The 20,431-nt window shown below is 42.1% G+C and overlaps 1 protein-coding gene across 3 annotated transcripts in view; it reads right to left on the reverse strand.

Annotated features, from left to right (window-relative positions):
• Positions 1-20,431, reverse strand: part of CACNB4 (calcium voltage-gated channel auxiliary subunit beta 4) — a 126,554-nt gene that overhangs the window by 55,891 nt on the left and 50,232 nt on the right. The window contains exon 1 of one of the 3 annotated variants that reach the window (XM_081872256.1): positions 18,288-18,641. The exons of the other annotated variants lie outside the window; for them this stretch is intronic. Coding sequence (XP_081728382.1) covers positions 18,288-18,332 — 45 coding nt within the window. The 5' untranslated portion in view covers positions 18,333-18,641. Of the gene's footprint in view, positions 1-18,287; positions 18,642-20,431 lie in introns of those variants that run through there. 3 annotated transcript variants of the gene reach the window in all.

Genomic DNA, 20,431 nt, shown 5'->3' on the forward strand with positions numbered 1-20,431 from the left:
CAACGGCAAAATATATTGATGTGAGACAGGAAACACTGTAAAAGTTAATAAACCATCAACTACAATGATTAAGTATATGGAGAAGCAATTCCATATGTTATGTGAGAAGCTGCAAGAGTTTAGTGACCTTGCATCATTTATTTAGCTAAGTGATTTCAAAATTCAAGGAATGATTTTCCTCACATGTCCAGTTCCTCTAAAAGGAGCAGAGTCTTCTGCCTCGCCAAAAACGGTGCATGCACTGTGCTCAAAATGCTTTCACACACTATGAAAAACAGTGGATTGACCTAAAGCAAGAAGGGCTCTTGGGGTGATTTCACTACAGATAAAACCTGTAAACCAAAATCCAATTATTCATCAAGCGCTGGATGGATGATAGGAATCCCTGGCTAGGGACCAATTTATACTGCATGGATTTCCATTATGAGGTTCTTGTATAGTTATACCGTATGAATGACGGGTGATGTGGGAACAACACATCAGCTATAAAGGGAAACACAAACATCCATAACTTTAGGGACCACTGCAGTGTGATGGTCAGCACCATTTCTAAAATGCACATCCTCTTGTAGGGAAAGACCTGCCCAAAAAGTTGAAAAACATCTTCATGTATGCGACAACGGCCGCGAGAGTTCTGGTAGCACAAGGATGGAAGACTGAAGAAATCCCAAGAATCATGGCAAGAAAAATTGATGGATTATGCAGAACTGGCAAAATTGACACATAAGCTACGGGACAAGGATAACTGTGACTTTAAGGATGGATGGGAACCTTTCACAAAGTATTTGAAGACGCAACAAAGTGAACTGCACTCCTTGGCAGGTTTTGAATAAACATCCACAATTTTTTACTGGATAATAATTAGCTAAACAGTTGGAGGATCTATACAACTCTGTAACATGCAGAAAATAGCATTATTGGAGAAACCAAAGACTGGAACCTATTGAAGTTGGGGGGTGGGGTGGGGGGAGGAAAAATGGGGGGGGGAATAAGGATATGTTTTTGGAAAATATGTTTTGTTATAACTTTGAATAAAAAAAATTAAAAAATAAAATAAAAATAAAATGCACATCCTCATCAGGATTATGTTGGTGGCATTGGTGGTGTTGGTGGTGCTGGTGCCCACTTGGCACTGACCTGTGAAAGCACCTTCTTAGTAAGGGTTCCCTGTTTACAGAATGCCCTCTCTAGTGAGGTGCACCTGGAACACTTCCTCTTCACCCAGGAATTTCAAGGCTGAAATATACTGTTACTTGCAACCTAGAAAACAATAGATGTGAGGGTATGTACCAGTAACTGTTTTTAAATGTCCATATGCTTTTTTAATGTTTTTATTCATTTACTTTTAAAGATTGTATTGTTGCTGCTGTCGTGTTGCCCTGGGCTTCTTTGGCAGGATCAAAACTTAACAAATAAACCAGGAATGTTTGCAAGAATTAGAACTGTCAAATCCAAAGAAAATAAAATAAAGGAAATTACTGTATATTCCACTAAATCAGTGACTTGTTCCACTGTATCCTGATCTTACAAGTAATTCAAGTAAGCCCTGGGAACTATTTTTGCTTGGCTAATCAAGATGGGACCAAGGGACAAGTCAAAGAACAGCCTCCACGCAGCTGCATGCCCATGTGAAGCCATTACTACAAATTCAATATAATGAACTGCTTATTCTTTGCAAATCAACACATCACTTAAGGAGGATAGTGCAGGCCAAACTGAAAGCAGATCAGGGGTAGCAGTTTCATATAAACAAAACATGACTATAAATATCGCATAATTGCAAGATTATGCAATATGGACACCACCAGTTGAATCACTCATATAGCACGCTCATAAAAAGGCATGATCAGTCACAGAAGCCCATCATGTGACTAGACCATATGTGGTGTATGGAAGTTTAGTAAGAAATCCGTCAGATATGGAGTGATATTCAAGGAACTACCACAGAGAATCATCACTTATCTGGAACAAGCTCAGTTATATACAAAATTCATTTGTTAAAATGGGTTTACACAACATGACCCCAGTGGGCTTTTCCTTCTTTACACAGGAGTTAAGTCTGGGCTTCCAGCAGCCAGTCTGGGCTTCCATTAATACCCCAGAACTACCATGAAGGCACTGCATAACCTTAAGCGTGGTGATGAAATGTGAATGTGGTGATGAAATGTGAATGTGGTGATGAAATGTGAATGCAGTCTTACTGGAAGTGATGTTTCATGAAAAATCACAAGGCAATAGCCAATTCACTCATAAAAGAATGTAACTTTCTGCTTAATGGGAATGTATGGGTTACAATGCAGTCCAAGCTGATAGCCCCAAAAGGATGACGTCACACGGTCAAGCCAATTAAGGAATGGACTGGGGACTAAAGAAGAAAGCACACCCCAATTCCCCAAAGCAGTTTCTGTATGGGGTGGGGGAAAGCACCCCTTGGAAGCCAGGAGAGGCGTTCGATACAGAATTAGAATATATCACTCCCTCTAATGGCAAACTCAGGCTGGCCATATCCAGGGCTTCTTTTCAGCCGGAACTCAGTTCTGGTACCTCTCAGGTGGGCGCCATTGCCAATCTAAGATAATTAGGGAGATGTTCGTGGTGAGTGAACTAGAAAAATAGCACTGGCCATGTCTATGGTTTTGTCAGAAAAATGGCCCCAACAAGAAGCACGAGAGGGGGTGTCTCTGAATGCTAGATGAGTCCTGAGGGTTGCAGAAATTAAAATTATAAAACGAAAACAAGAAAGGGCCAACCACCATCAATGGCAAAAGCAAGAGCTTTTACACAAAATCTTTGCCTTCCTTCTGTGCCTCCTCCCTCAAAGGTCCAGAGGACAGCAAAACGAGAACAGGCATTTTCTGCGGTGTTTCCTCGCTTGAACCAGGCAAAAAATTTCCTCTTCTCCCAGGCCTTCGGCTAATTATGGCTTTTTAAGCTGTGTTGGGGGCTTATTGTTTTCATTTGTTACAATGGTATATATGTTTGTGTTTTTATATTGTAAACCGCCCTGTGATCCTCGGACGAAGGGTGGTGTAGAAATTTAATAAATATACATAAAAATGCTAAGGCATTTTGCAGAGGGAGGGAGCATGTGTATCTAACTATTAGCAATTAGCATTGGCTTGTTTTGTTTGTAGCTAAATGCATTATAATCTGAAATAATTGGTTATGGCTATCATTGGTGCACTCTGCTGCTTTTAATTAAATTACACCAGAAAAAAAATCTGAATTAGTCCATGCATTAAGAAGGAACACCTAACAAGTGATACATGCAACAAAAACAACACCAACCAGGAAGCAGGGGCTATATAATTTCTTAAATTATACACTTAAATTATGGGAACACTTATCTTCTAACGGGGCAGTCATGCATGAATCAACTCAGAATAAAATTCTACTGAGTTCAATGGAACATACTCTCCAAAAAGTGGGTATACGGTCACAGTCAAAGGCTTGCATTTTAAAATGGTCTTAAAATCTTTTTAGAATGGTTCAGTGGAGGAGTTGCACTTCTGAAAAGTTTGTTCATAGGAACAGTTTCATAGGTTATTCTGAACCAAAAATCTTTGGAGTAGAACCAGAAAGGTGAGACAAAAAATCTTAATGTTTGCCAAAACATAGGACAGTTCTCTGTTTCGAAGGTGTCATCTATTTGAGGGCTGTCTAGTCCAAGTCTGGTTTAAACTATAAAAAAGAACAGAAGGAGCCTTGAAGTTGCCCATCAAATTAGCAGCACACAAGACACCCAGTGTTTTCCCTATTATGTGCAGTATTTCTATTTAAAATACAGTAATTATTTCTAAATTTGCACCTACACGTTTACATTGCCATATGCAAGCTTTATGCAAATTAGTGTCCTCCTTCACTCTGTTTTTTAATTATGCAAATCGTGTTTTTGACTAGGAAGGCCGAAAAAGAGAAAGGGAGAAGTCAATGCTGCCCCTCACTTAAAATAATAAGTCACCTAAATTAATAAACCCATTTTAAGAGATAGTTATGTGTGTTTGTTACAAATGTTTGAAAATGACCCTCAGATGTAAACATGCATGCATATCTGAAACTAGAGTTGAACTAAGAGGGGACTTACATTTCTTTCAGAAGTACAGTGGCACCTTGGGTTACATACACTTCAGGTTACAGACTCCGCTAACCCAGAAATATTACCTCGGGTTAAGAACTTTGCTTCAGGATGAGAACAGAAATTGGGCTCCGGTGGCGCGGCAGCAGCGGGAGGCCCCATTAGCTAAAGTGGTGCTTCAGGTTAAGAACAGTTTCAGGTTAAGAACGGACCTCTGGAATGAATTAAGTACTTAACCAGAGGTACCACTGTATTTACTTCTGAAACTTTCAGCTCCTAAGTGAGCTACTGAGGAAGCTGTAACCAGAAATTACAGGGTTTCTATTTGGCAATGAATGGCAAGAGGAAGACATGAAATCATGAAGCTGTGTTCTGCACCTCCAAGGCTGACCTTGATTTCCAAATTATGACTGACATTTAAGAGACCAATGTCTGTTTCATGTTCCCACTTTTCCACATGAACTCTGCAAAACCTGTGGATCCTGTTGCAACACCAGTAGTTATTCTTTTTAAAATTCTGCTGTGCAATCAGCTTGTGGGGATGGGAAGAAAGGAGAATAAGATAGGGGCAGGGATTGCACCAACCAGCTGTGTACAGACAGTGGGGAAGATACAAGCATCATTCTGTAATCCAACCATATGTTCCACTTCTAGAAGAACACATACTTTTCATTGTAGTACTGAAAGTTAGGGGGGGATAGACAGCACAGAAGTTCGGGGTTCAGATCCACCCCCCAATACCAGTTATCTGTTCCCATTTATAACTGCTGCAGTGTTTTAACTCCTCAATTTATTTTTAAGGTGGTTTATTTAGCTTTTAGAAGTGTCTTTATATTTGCTGCTGCTGCTTAATTATTATTTTTTAACTGTGGCTTTGCATTTGTTTTACTTTGTATGTTGCCCAGATAACTTCCATAACAAGGCAACTGGCAAAGCTAAAGAAATGAATAGCCAAAAGCAAACGTTACACAACACCCAGGAAGTCATTTTGGCTAAACGAAGCAGACTGGAAAGCCAATGGACCCCAATAAAATGCTTCAAAGTTTTTACTAGTTCTGATAAATGAGTTTACATCAGAAGTCATCTTCAGAAATAGCTGAATTCATTCCCTGTGTACAAAATCCATACTTATTAGCGGCAAAGGTACAAAACGGACGCAGTTGCTACTGATTTATGACAACCCACTGCCACAGAAACATTTCATCACAGCACGGCAGAGTCAGTGATTTGTAGTCAGGAAATCAAAACTCCAATCCACGCAAGAATGAACAAGCCAGTGAGGATTATTGCAGCAAAGAAAACAAAATCCACTTGGGTGTGGGGTGGGTGTGTGTGTGTGTGTGTGTGTGTGTGTGTGAGAGAGAGAGAGAGAGAGAGAGAGAGAGAGAGAGAGAACACCAGGGTTACATTTAGGGGCGGGCACCCCCTGAAAACACTTGCTTGGAATCCAAATTCCACTCTATTATATATTCACAACTCAAACTTTCACTAAAACAGCAGCCTCTGTTTTAAAAACTTAATGTTGATGGAGTGGCCGTGAACTCTGCATCCCTAAGTGCAAAACGCCTGCATCCATACAAACCAGCTTAAATCAACACTCAGCCTTCTCTGTAAATGCATTATCAATGGGGAGACATCTAGCAGCTTAATATCTTACAACCAAAATGTGTTTTGTGGAGATAGTGCAGGGAGTGAAAACATCAACGGAATCTTAGATTATTTGACTCCTTTTGTGTTGCTTTTATCATTACATGGCTTCTTATGAAGTCACATTCCTCCCCTAAGTGCCCTTGCTTTTAGCAAGGGCTGTTTCTTTGTCCACATGTTTTTTCTGGAGTATCTTTATATATGGATTATGGCACTGCGAGAGTTTTTGGCAGAACTAAAAAAAAAGATATTGGTATGCATGCACCAAGTACCAAATTGAAATATACACGGAGTCCTGTAGCAATTTCATGCTCTTTATTGCAGTTTGTAAAACAGTGATTTAATTGTCCCCCAAACCTCAGGCTTTTATATACATTATTTACACAATGAGTCCTGTCTGATTGGCTGGTTCTGCTTCCCTGCTGGAGCCTGATTGGTCTTTTCCTGCAGGCCAATCAGTTGTTGCATTCTATGATCCTACCAGCCTAATGGGCTGAATAACTTCCTGGAGCCTGATTGGTCTTTTCCTGCTAGCCAATCAGTTGTTGCATTCTAGGATCCTACTTGCTTATTGTTCTAGGATCCAAGCTTAGTGCATAACACAAATGAAGAAGAGAGGGTTTATATACTGCAAGGATCCATGGAGAGTGTTCATTGTGGGATCCATGTCAGCAATAGACCAGCAACTTGGGTTTTTGCCCCCATTTTGTCTTCCAAAATGCAACTCTCTGGTTTTCCCAACAGAATTAATGAGGTCCATTAACTTACACCACTAAGATAAACCTTAATCCTGCCCCTTCTGATCTCATTCACTGAGAATCAAACCCACTCCGCCCTGTAGTTTAGGTCATGCTAAGCCCTACATGGGTATTCTCTCCATACAACAGTAAACACGAGAGAGGGAAAGGGCGGCCATGCCTGCTAGTCCCATAGCCTAACCTCCTGGCATCCACACACTGGGGGAGGGAAGGTCTACAAAGAGGAGCTGTTATACACACATAGCACCCCCATTATAAAAAAAGAGTGGGACACCTGACCGATACTAGATTTGGCATGTGGAACTGAACCTAGTTCTCCCTGGATTCTTAAGTCCAGCGCTGGACTTGTGGCTCTTACAAGCACCAAGAACTCAGTTACAATACCAAATAAAGGCATTCACTATATCCAGAGCCCTTAACAAATGCTGCATCCAATCAGTCTTGATTAAATCAAACATCAGCACTTCTTCATTGACAAAGCAAAGTTATGTTTAAGAAAACTAATGTATGCTCATAAAAGGGGGCATAAAAAAATAAACATTTCAGCCTTCCTAGATATTCTGTAAAGAAACTTCAGAAGATTCAGTCCGTTTCTTGAGAGCTAACGTGGTGGAGACAGCTGAAGGGGCTGAACCTGGGAGATCAAGGGTTCAAATCTCTACTCAACTATCAAGCTCACTTGGTGACCTAGGGCCAGTCATTGTCTCTCAGCCTAACCTACTTCATAGGGTTTTGATGAGGATAAAATTAGGATGGAAGAGCTATATATGCCACCATCAGCTCCTTAGAGGAAAGGTGGGTTGTAAATGTAACATAGAGACGTGCAATAGTTCAGAAGGAATTCATTGTATAAACCAGCGACTGCAGATCCCATGTCATTATAAAGACTGAACTGATTATTTATCATTATATATTCCTAATTTTTCCAAGTAATTCCAAAATTCAGGTTACTATTCCTTGGAGGGAAAGGAGGCGTAGTTGAGAGTAAACATTGATCCAGTTCACATGTGCCAACAAAGACTGGTTTGGAACTGTGTAAGAGAGCACTCCCTCCTAACATCCCATGATAAGTCACTTTGCAGGGTTGGATGTAACTGCAGGGTATAGTTTGTGCTAAGCAGGGAATATGACTCTGAACATACAAGTGAAGGAGGGAACAAACAAGATTTTTAGCATGGGTTGGAGGACTAGGAAGGCTATGCCCTGAACCTGTTGCACTAACTGCTTAGCTTTGCTTATTGCCAGCAGTTTAACCTCTGACACATGAAGAAATGTGGTAAGAAGGATTATGCTACTGCAACCCAGTGCATATTTACTGAAAATTATGTACAGTACCACTGAATTCAGTGGGGATTACTCTCAAGTATCTGTGCACAGGATCACAGCCTCATACCTGCAATGTGGTCCAAATCTTGTTGAATCAGAAGTGCTACTGAATGCAATGCGATGTACTCCCTAGCATGCTTCCTAGTGCACAGCTTTGATCTCTCTCCATAGGTATATCAAGCACCAACTACCACATCACAATCACAACAAGGCAAGTCTTGGTGTATCCCGCACGAATCTAACTCACCTCTTTTATATATGTCACAATTTTTTAAAGGGTTTCAAAAAATGAGTTTTGTCAACTCTACTGACAGTGGTCAAATTCAAGAGTTCATAGCCGAAAAAGACTTTAACAAATGCATCTCTGCCACACTTGATGTGGCACGTGCACGGAAAAATCCCGCTACCAGTTTGCTACCATCTAGTTCACACATACTGTGGGAAAATGGAGAGCCTGAATTTCTAGGCCCTTCGGCCTGGTATCATGTGCTCAACCTATTACGTTTTTTTAAGAGAAAAACTGTTGCCAGCCTGAATACATTTGCCTAAATTTTTTACTCAAGTTGCTGCCGACTGCATAGATCCTAATTTACTAACAGCAGTAGCATAGGCCAGTTTATAACAGTGAATGCAAAACATCAATCTTTAAAAATACAAGTAGCTAAATTAGTTTTATGGCACTTGCCATAAAGACAGAATGAAGAACATTCCTATTTCAGCTGGACATAGCCTGGTCCAAAGCTTTAGGGCTCATCCACACTTCCTTTTGCACCATGTTTCTAGGCATCAATCCATATCCAAGCGGTTTGTTTGTCCCAGTGGTTTATCCCAGGTTTTACCACTGAATCACATTTTCCACAGTTTGCCATTTGCTCCAATTCAGCAGTGAAATGTGGCTTTTCACGGGGAAAGCACCAGGACACAAAAAAGCAACTACTCAAACACGAACCCAGAAAGTCCAGACCTGCACCTAGAAAGGTAAGTGTAGGTGAGCACTTATAACCTCATTTCCGAAAAGCTGAGACACTGGGAATTAATGACAAGACACACTGGGATATAGGAATCTGCCAAATCAGGCCATTGGTCTGTTTAGTTCAGTATTGTCTACACTGACTGGCAGCAGCTCTTCACACCATCCTAAACCCCTAAGATGGTCTGAAAGTAAAGGATCCAAACAATGGAGCAGCTTAATGACAGGATTGTGCAGCTTGTAAAGCTCTGCAACCTCTTTTCACTTCCAGACCTGCTGCAGTGACAGGCAAGAGCTCTCGATTAAGCCAGGAGGAATGCATTGGGGAGAGCCACAAGCCCTTCCATGTACACTGTGGTCTTGTTGGCTTCCTAGCCGGTTACCAGCTGGGCCCACGTTATGTGCATCTACAACTTCCCTCTTAGATGTTCAGACCATCCCAAAATCCTTGTATGTCAAGATACACATTTTGATATCAGCAGCACACCAGGGTTTGTGTACCATAAAAGCAAACAGTGCTGTTCTCAAAAAAGCAGCATCTTCCTATCAGTTCAGAGGACTGGCTTAAGAGCACAAGATAAAACACTTGTATGAGTTGACAAGAATCAACATTGCACCTTGTGGGGAGAAGTGAGGAAAGCCATTTCACAAACACAGGTGCCATTTTAAAATTAGAGCTTCTGAAACGGGGGGTGGGGGGAGAATTTGTGTGATAGTCTGAGTACCTGCACTTTAGAAAACACATTACCTTGAAATACAGGTATTTTACCTTGGATGACTGTGAGAACGCTGGTGCATGTACAGTGGTACCTCGGGTTACATACGCTTCAGGTTACATACGCTTCAGGTTACAGACTCTGCTCACCCAGAAATAGTGCTTCAGGTTAAGAACTTTGCTTCAGGATGAGAACAGAAATCGTGCTCCAGCGGCGCGGCAGCAGCAGGAGGCGCCATTAGCTAAAGTGGTGCTTCAGGTTAAGAACAGTTTCAGGTTAAGTACGGACCTCCGGAACGAATTAAGTACTTAACCTGAGGTACCACTGTATATGGACATGGAATATGAATGTAAATGCTCCTTTTTAAAAGGTGTGTTCCTCCTCATATAAGTCAGATTTAGAAATATCCACATTAATGGAACCAGCCTGAAAGAATGGCATGTTACATATATCCTAGGTCTTCATGAGGATGAAGTCAGCTGAAAGGTTTTGCATCCACTGAAGGGAACATCCACAACATCTGTGAAAATAATGCCTGTGAAAATAAGCGAGGGGGAACCTGTGGCCCTCCAGATGATGTTGGACTACAACTCCCATCATCCCTGACAATTAGTCATGCTGGCAGAGGCTCATATGGAAGTTGGAGTCCAGCAACATCTGGAAGGTCACAGGTGCCCCATCCCTAGACTAGCCTATGCAGCAAAGTTTTTATTTTGAAAGGTGTATTTGATTAGTATCCCATTTGGTGGTATTCTACCATAAGATACAACTATGCAGATTTACTCCCAACTAGTTCCTTTAATCTCTGTGATTCTTAGAATCTCCATTAAGTGTGTGAGACAACTCATTTCTCATATGCATACAATTTTGAGCTGCAGTATGCAACTGGGAGTCAGACATGCACAATTTCCACAGTCATACACTACATATCTGCTCTCATGAGTTTCTAAATACATGAATGATGAGGGTTCAGAAATGGTCAAAACTGGAAGCTGCCTCCTTGAAGTTTTGTAAGGGCAAAACTCTTTAGAAAGAAAAGTCTGATCCCCAAGATTCTCAGTTTCCACTGTTTATTTTATTTTATTGTCATTATAGAAAGAGCTTGGCCACTAGTGGCTCCCCTTCCTGAAGAATGCATGTCAGGAGCAAGGATGAGAAGATGACAGGATATGTCCCTTCTGCATCCTAATCAGAAAAGCTGGACAATAGCCCTGTCACCTGAAAGTTGTTCTGTCTAAGAGAGAAGGGCTAAGTGCAAGATAGCATTTGCATGTAGTGGAACATTAATATGTTTAGACTCTATGGGGGAGGGAAAAGATGAAACCAAGTTTGGAGGGAATCTGAAATAGAGAAGTGGTGGACATGGAAACACAATCATCACCCCTACTTTGTAAATCCTCTCCTCCCAAAGCAGCTTTTCTTTATTGGGGTTTTATTACATGCAGAGATAGTTAGGCCTAAGTCTATGAATGGAGTCCCTAAATGCATGAGTGATAGCTGGAAAGAGCTCGCTCTGCAAAGAGCGTTGGCTGAGATTTAACTAGCCCACTTGGCATTCTGTTTGTTTTTAACAGGTTAACTTTTGACATATCAGAATGAAATTCAGTATACACACTTAGGGCAAATCTACAATTTACATTGGAATGCCAGCTCAATGCTCAACAGCTGTTTCCAAAGGGAAAGGTGGGAAGGAAACACAAAATATATTGCAATGTCACATCTGCTCTGGAGACTGAGATATTGGAAATAAAGCTGATGTGCACTTTTAGGACACCATTCCACTTCACAAGTTTGAACCCTAGCTTAAGACCCACGCCCATTTTTATTAGCTCCAAACCCATTTTCAAGGCAGCCAGGAAATAAAAACTATGGCTTGCACCCCTCTGTTGCAGTCAAGAGAAGCAGAATGTTTTAAAAGTGGAAGTGAAGGTTTCCCAGAGTTTGTGCTAACTGTGGTTTGCTGTTATGCCTGAATTCACAGACCACTGACAAGCCACAGGGACAGCCACTGCTCAGTCTCTCAAGAGGCTGCAGCACCACAGGGACAAGAGCAAACGGATGAGGCTGAGTCCTAAGCAGCAAGGAAACAAAAGGAGGGAGCCACCAGCTAAAAAAGTTGGTTTGCCTGTCATACAGTCAGAAGCTCAAATTATAGTGTGGATTGTTAACTATGATTAGCACCAACCATGGGTGGTTTTGCAACCATGCCTGAACCCAACCACTGTAGTACCGTATCTCCCTTGAACAAAAGAAAACAGACTGTAATTTGGATAAAATGGGGAGGGAAAGAACCATGTGTACCACCTTGAACTCATTGGAGGAAAGATGAGATATAAATGCAATAATAAGTAAAAGCTTTGCATTTGAAATTCAAATTCCTGCTCAAGCCCTACACCTGGGTTGCAGATTTGTTTTGTTTTTTTAAAAAAGGATGGAGTAGGAGAAAAGATCTATAATAGGCAAATGTGATAGCCTCTGAAACACAAATAGAAGTGTGAAGGATTTAGGCAAGAGACTGAAACATGCTCCCACCTCACCTCATTCTTGTTGAGGCCAAGCCAGGGTCATGGGTGGCCATACCAGAATCAGAGCAGGCCCTGACCAGCAGGCAGAGTGAGGTGGTTCCATCAGACAACAGGCGCCAAGGGATGAGGGAGGTATCTTAGAGGATGTGGCTTGCTTTGTGTAGCCTAAGTTAGCCTGATGCCCTCAGGTGTAATGGTTTCAGTTCTTCTGAACAAACCGCAAGCCGAAAACCATAGGACAGACCTTGGTTACAGCTTGTGCTTAGGCTGGGAAGTGCTAAACTGTGAGCCCAGGTTTGGACAAAATGCTAAGCCAAGACAGCACGGCGCAGCCGCAGAACTGGGGAGGAGCAAAGTGGTCCTGATCTCCTCTCCCACTTGCATGTTTGTGTTGAGCCATGTGTGGTGTGGCTTAGTGTGACATGCAAACTGGGACACACTCTTGCTCCTTCCATTTTTATTGTTTAAATCACTGATACCTTGAAAATGTTCCCAAGTCTCAATTATGTCCACACAAGACCTCTATGAAATTAGGAAGATATGACCAAGTGCTGCTAGATTACTAAGCAAATGCTGCACCACTGAGGGACTTTAAAGTGAAAATTTTACAAATGCATATGGATCGTTCAATAATTGCCATATCAGGCACTGGTCTGCAGCTGTGAAATTGCCTTTAACAATCACTACACAGCTTTCATATCACCTGGCATCACCTTATTAATCCTATTTCTCATTGGGGGCTGCTCATACATTCAGCTGCAGGTCACCAAGTACTGTACAAACCTGTGCGAATCAACCCTAAGTTACATTTGAATCAAGGTGGGCTTTACAGGAAGATTCCTCCTTTAGGAACAAATACTATCCTGACTATCGCAATCACAAGAAACTATAAACAGGAATCATCATCTTAGAAATAGAAGCAATCAGGTGCTGGTTACCCTAATGCAAGAACATTAAACAGCACAGTGGATCACCACGACCACCATGTTTTAAATCAAGAGTTTCCTAATGGCATGCATGCCAAGATCATCCACACAGAATGTACACCAGTACAAACATTATACAGGTCAACAAGGTCAACAACAGGCATAGGCAAACTTGGCCCTCCAGATGTTTTAGGACTACAACTCCCACCATCCCTAGCTAATAGGACCAGTGGTCAGGGATGATGGGAATTGTAGTCTCAAAACATCTGGAGGGCCGAGTTTGCCTGTGCCTGGTCAACAAGTTGTAAAAAATATGGGGAATCTGTCTTGTCATCCATTATGGAAAGTATAGAATATCTAGGTATTCTAGGCATGTTCCTGAATATATGAACACTCAAATGGTGGACAATGATAGGGACATTGATGCAGACCCCAGCCTCATGCACTTTGCACCTACCCACCTTTCAGTCCCAACCATCTCCATGTTGAGTGAAGAAGTTCTGCAGACATCCTTCTACTAGCATTTGCTTCAATGCAATTGGGATCCTGCTTTATCTGGCTCCCAGCCGTGCAGAGTAAATGAGTGAAAGCTCCCCTGAAGACCTTCTCTGCTCAACAAGGGGATATTGGGGAATGGTGCACACAGAAGACACTAAGGGCATGGCTTGCATATGCATCCCTGCCTCCCATCTACAGATACAGAGTTCACAGACAAATGCCCTGGACATACCTGTAGTTTTGCACAGAGCAGGTATTCCAGCATAGTCTATGCAACAGCTCAGGTTTTGCATGAGGTTTTGCTACCTGTAACTGTTTGAGTGACCAGTGGGAACTTGGGGACCCAGGGAATGGCCTGGAAACACCAGGCACTGTAGCTGTTGTCAAGCTTCTTAACCATCTGGATGGCAACCACCTGGGATGCCATGAAAGATTAGGATACACATAAAATAAATAATTTTCAGAAAACAAACATAGTCAGAGTGACCAATTCTATTTTGGAAATTAGCATCTCTCTTTCTCGTACAAATTTCTGAGAATTTTCCATACCAAATAGTATCATGCCTCCACCACATGCTCATAACGGAGCTCACCTTCCCCTAAATGTCAACCACCAAACTGAGGTATGCATGGAAAACTGTTCATTAAAAATACATTAAAAAAAGAAAGAACAGCTTCTGAACATTTCTGACAGCTGCTAAGTGCTTGGAACAAAAGGCAAAGACATAGGTAGCCCAAATAACAATGAAATGGTCTCAAAAGTAGTTATTACTTAAACATGAACACATGTAAGCATACATGAGCATTGTGTGTGTATAATATTCACACATATATTTCATTACTTGTATCTGGGGACTCCCCACCCCCTCTGCTGTTTTAAATACCCAGTCCAGGCTTCCTTCTAATCAAGCATAACATTGGGATGAATTTGGAAATAATGGACAAAACAAATTTAGGGGGGAAGCCACCATGCCACCTTCTTAAAAGTATTCATTCTACACATGAATGAGGTAGCGCAACACAGGCCTAGTACTGAACTTGACAGGCCTGGTTTTTATAAGGCCTGCTGCAGTAAAGCATAACTGTACTAGTCCTGATTCATTCTGATACACTCATTTTACAATGTGCGAGTCGCATCAGCAGCACAGGGTCTTTAGCTTACAGATCTGCCTGCCACAAACCAGAAAGCAAGTACAGTACGCCTCCTTATGCTTTTCATATGCTCATCGCCAGCTGAGCGTTTGGGCTGAGCTGCTTGGCTTCCCATCAACCAGAACAGCTCAGAATCTTTTTCTTAACTTCAAGTGTATTCTGGGCAAGACACATGCACATATTCATACTGAACTTTGCTTTAAAAATTCCCCCACTATTGCTCTCTTCCCTGAGTTCCTTCCGACTCACCCCTGCAGATTACCACTTCTGCGTGAGAGAGCTCAACTTTTACTGAACTGAAAGCTGTACGTTCTGCTTCAGCATAGGCTGCAAACACGCTTTTCTTCTGGCATTATAACTGACCATTTTCATCGTGTTTCCCTACCCCTGCCTTGAAGTGAACGGTAATACTTAATTTCCAACATATACCCTCCTATTAAAGAGAGAGATAGGTGTAGTACCAACCACATTACTCCAGCTAACAATCCAAGGAGCTGGTCCCCTGTGATTGTGTTTGGTTCTTTTTGAGAGGCAATAGCCGATCCCCATGACCACCAGCATGCTAGGGAAATGCAGGACCACAGGCCATACAGCCTGGCCCTTAGTCCATCTAGCTCACTGTTTACAATCACTGGCAGAAGTTCTCCAGGATTTCAGATGGGATCATTTCCAGCTTACCTGAAGATGCCAGGAATTGGAGCTGGGATGATCTGCATGTGAAGCAGATTTTCTATCATTGAACTACTGTGGGGTGGAGGGTGTAGAATGAGAGAGATATACCTGTTGAGTGTGGGACGAGATTTTAGAATGTGTAACACATCCATTTCAAGCATCTTACTTGGAACCCTTGCCGTTCCCCCTCTTTTCCCTTTGACAAGCAAACCACATCTGGAGATGTAAGAAAGTTTGTATTGTTACTATTATTATTTGGATATGCCCCCTAGGGAAGGAGAAGGCACAGATTCCCCCCCCCCCACACACACACATACACACATTGCTACTGGAGGTGAGGAGAAAAAGTACTCGTTCCCAACACATCATCATCCAATATAAGCAAGTCTGGCAGTGGCCTGGCAAAGAGAGAGAGAATGTACAGGCTGCACAGAAATATAATAGAAATACTCGTCATACATCTGAAACATTAATAGAACATGCCACTCAGTGGTTTGGGCCTTAAGGGAGGGGGACTATGTCATACCATCACTCACTTTGCAGGCAATCTCAAGTAGGTTGCGCACTGACACTTGTACAGTCACACTTTGCATGGCAGCTACAACAGCCAAGAAAGTGCTATCTGGAGGAATAATACCCTTCAAGCTATAAAAATGTGGCATATATGTGGCATACACACACACACACACCCCACATACATATATATACATGCAATCATGAGGGAATATGTTTTGTTTGTGTATAAGCAGCTGGCAGACCCATTACAGTGGTACCTCAGGTTAAGTACTTAATTCATTCCGAAGGTCTGTTCTTAACCTGAAACTGCTCTTAACCTGAAGCATTACTTTAGCTAATGGGGCCTCCTGCTGCTGTCGCGCTGCCGGAGAACAATTTCTGTTCTCATCCTGAAGCAAAGTTCTTAACCTGAAGCACTATTTCTGGGTTAGCAGAGTGTGTAACCTGAAGCATATGTAACCTGAAGCGTATGTAACCCGAGGTACCACTGTATACAGATCTTCTGTCAAACAGTAAGACCAAATTATAAACAATTGTCTTTGTTTTGCATGTTTTGTGTTCCTTCTCTCATTCATCCTCACAGCAATCTGAAACGATGGCCCATTATTCCCTCTGTATTTCAAGTGGGGCAACTGTGTCTGAAAGAGGGAGATAAGTCTTAGACCATCCAACAAACTAGCACTGGACAGTATGTGGATCCCCAGTGTACTCAACTCAAGCCAAGGCACTTTCCCCCACTGAACTGCACCAGCAAGCACCTTGTCTATCCCCACTTATAAGTGGTTGTATATTTCTGACATATTTCAGGCATTGTAGCCACCTGCCCAGGCAATGTAATGCTACAATTCCAAATCAATGCTGAACTAAAAAAGCATTTCTCATGGTTTCCAAAGAAAATTTTAACTCTATATATAAAAGGTAGCTTGTAGGAAAAACGGTTCCCTGGAAAGTGACCTGGCAGGTCAAGAAAATACTCAGCGTAAGGAAATAACCTGCCGTAGGCAGAAATATCGGTTTTTAAAAAACAGCACCATGAGTTTCTAAAACTGAATTGAAAGAGCATTTTAACAGTAAATTCTCCCCCTCTAGCTTCCCCCATCAGAAGAGGAACAGTGGAGTATTTCATTTTAGACATTTCAGAGTCTTCCCCCTCTCCAAACTATCCTAACCATAAAAATAAATTATGAGCATTTGAGTCAACATGTAGACATGACAGAGTTATCAGCAAGAGCCTGTGGAGAATCACACTGACAGAGAGGAGCAAAGTCTAATCTGAAGAGAGATACAGGATCTTATCCATTCTCATGTGGCTATCGCATCACTGGCCATATACGTCTGCATTGACGCATACACTGTTTTATGTTATAATCTGTGTATTTTATGCTTTGGCTATAAAACCTTATGTAACACATTCCTGCTTAATATGGAACAGCGTGTACATTGTTGTGGCAATCTCAGCAGATTTCTCTCCGTCTTGGGGAAATGTTGCCCCTCGAGGACTCTTTTAAATCATGGAGGGGTGGTGGGGACAGGGGGGGATATAAAATAAAACATGCCCATCATAGCAAGGATCATAGGTTTCTAGTCTCTGCTGTCAACTTTTTGCAGTCCATATTTAATTGGTCTCAGACTGTTACAGGCTTTAGGATTCCCAGTGCTCAATTCTGGCAAAATACAAATGGCTTCTGCTAGCAGGAAAGCTATCCTGACTTGGGGGAGTACCATCTATTAAGGGGTAGCATATCCTAAATAATAATGAGATGGCAAGATTGGCAATCATGACACCTCAGCCTCCATTCACAGCATGCTGAAAGCTCGCATACTGCCATTGTGAAGCTACAGGATTGTGTTACAGCAACCACTTGTACAGCTTCTTTGTTCAAGAAATTCAAATGCATCTGCACTGACCATTTGCCCAGGCAGCATCTTCTCTCTCTCTCTCTCTCTCTCTCTCTCTCTCTCACACACACACACACACACACACACATATCTTGGAGAACTTCCACCGCTCCCAATTTAAGCAAAACATAAACTCCTGTGTTATTAGTATTCTCCTTTCTCCCCTCCCGCGGCACTTTCCCCAGCTGATGAACATATTATGCATGATAGCTACAACACCTCTCCCCATTTCGGAGCCACGAAGCATTCATGCACCCTGCCATGAGGACAGAAGTGTAGCATGTAATCAGCAAAACGGCAGCACACACACACACACAAAATGCTTCCCAGCTTTCGTCGGAAACACCTATATCTTCCCCTTCTCCTTTTTCTAAAGCTGCAGGACAAGGAATTATATAACCGAGATTAGTTCAGGTGGCTCCAGACTATATCCATCACATTGCCAAGCAGCCCACAAAACAAAGCCTGTTTCTTTGGCGTCCCTGTCCTCCGCATACCTTGCTGTTGCGAGGAGGAGGAGGAGAGGAGGAGGAGGAGGAGGAGGAGGAAAGAGACCAGCAAAAGGGTGGGCTTTTAGACAAAAATAAAAAACGAACACCCCACTTACCGCCTCAGAGTCTTCAAATCCATGCAGGTACAAATTGTCATACATGGAGGTCTGATAATCCAAAGCACCCCTTTCTCAGTGCAAAAGTGAATTCCCTACAAAAGCCACAGCTGGGATTTAAAACGCAGGGAAAGGCCTAGACAGTAGACAGAGCAGCTCCAGCCTGCCTTGTCAATTCCTCCTCTGGATTTTCCCCCAGCCAAGATGCTATTCATTCACATCATAGAAAGGAAGGTTATCCCTAGAGGCAACCCAGACCTGGCATTTTATCTGCCTTCCAAACACAGAGCATGAAAGCAAAACCGTTTTTCCCTCAACCAAGGGCTGATGACAGAGTCAGGAAAGAGACCGGTGATTGGCTGGGCTGCTGTGCCTCAGTCAACTCACAGAGAATTCTCTTTGATAGTGGATGACGAACAGGAGGGCTTGTGCGTTTGTAACAAGCATGTCCCCGATGATTTCTTCTCTTCAGTCTGCAATAATAATAAAAGCTCGCCAGCATTTTTGAAAAGAAAAGAAAGAGCTGAGGTGGGGGCGGATAGCTGGACAGATTTAACTACCAAATACACCCTGTGGAATAGAGAAAATAAGGGGTTCCCCCCCCCTCAAGTCCAGTCATCAAAAAAAAGGAAGCCACAGCATTTCTACCAGTAAACAGCTTCACCTTAAAAGTAAACTGCAATTTGGCAATAAATCGTTTGTTTGTTTTTTATGCAGGAGAACAGGAGCGAGAGCACACGATGGAAACAGAGGAAGAGCTCTGCTAATTTATGCTGTTTCTATTTAGACATCCCTCCCCGCAGAATTATGTTGCTTAAGGAAGAACTGCAAAGATTTAACCATCACCACCACAGGCTTAAAGATAAAATAACCCACTTCTCTGTCTACTTCCTGGGCTTAGTTTGAATTGCCTGAGCAATATTCTTATTTGAGAGGCAAGTCGCATTTTAAAATAGGCTGCTGCAGACAAAACCTCTGAAAAATATTTTATCCCTTAAGAGAGTTATGCCCTCATTTTCTGAAGAACCCCAAATTTTCTAATATTTTAGGGGGGGGAATACCAGCTGCACGCAGCCAAATTTGAAACCTCTGTCCTTTCTCACTCATTGGAATAAGCAGAGTTTGCAAAGTGCATGTTACAATTCTCCTCAGAACCACAAGCAAGTGGCCAAGAGAAGGAGGTGCATTTCGTCAAAGGGCAGGAGCAATAATTTTGCACATGTTCACTCAGAAATAAATTCCAATGAGCTGAATAAGAGATAATCCCCAGTAAGTATGTTCCAGCTTGTAGACTCTGGCTTCTGAAGACCTGGAGTTCAAAAGCATTGCTTTCAAAAAAAGAAGTTGAGGCATACAGACCACCAGTGGTTATTACAGAACAGAAAAATATACGGCAGTGGTGAGGAATCTGTGGTCCTACAGATGTTGCTGGACTCTGACTCCCATCAGCCCTAAACACCACAGCCAATGGTCATGGATAATAGGAGCTGGAGCCCAGCAAAACATGGGAGTCCACAGACTTCCCATTCCTGGAATACTGTAGAAGATTTGGAGCATTGTACTGTAAATGGGTGTCAAAATTGAGATAGTTCTGTGAGACTTGCGACCAATTTTATAAGAGTTATAAGCACAATAACATTCTTTACACGTGACTAATCAGTTGTGCAAAAGTTGGTCCACGGAATACAGCTTCTACACCCTAAAGTGTTCACATACCACTGGTGCTAAGGAACAAATTTTAGATGGAAGGTCTCACCAGTAGACCTCTCACTTTGATATTCAAGATCTCTGGTTTAATCCCTGGCCTCTCCCAGTAGGGTAGGGGAAAGTTCCTGCCTAAAACCCTTACAAAGTGTTCCCAGTCAACGAAAGTGCTAACCTAGATGGAATAATGGTCTGGCTTAGCGTAAGACAGCTTCCTCTGTTTCTAAAGAGGGCCACATACACAACTTGTTGTCGCTGTTTTCATCTGTGTTCTACTTAATAGAGAACACTCACCTATTTGAAAAGCTGTCCGGTGCAATTTCAGTTTTAAAAGAGAGATAAAAGAAGAGATATCAGGGGCCTTGAAGCTTCTCATCGATAGTTAGCACATGGCAGATCTTAAATTATAGTAACAGTTTCTAAATTATCATCTATACAGA

The sequence above is a fragment of the Podarcis erhardii genome, assembly GCF_964252035.2.
Source record: "Podarcis erhardii genome assembly, chromosome: 1".
Lineage (NCBI taxonomy): Eukaryota > Metazoa > Chordata > Lepidosauria > Squamata > Lacertidae > Podarcis > Podarcis erhardii.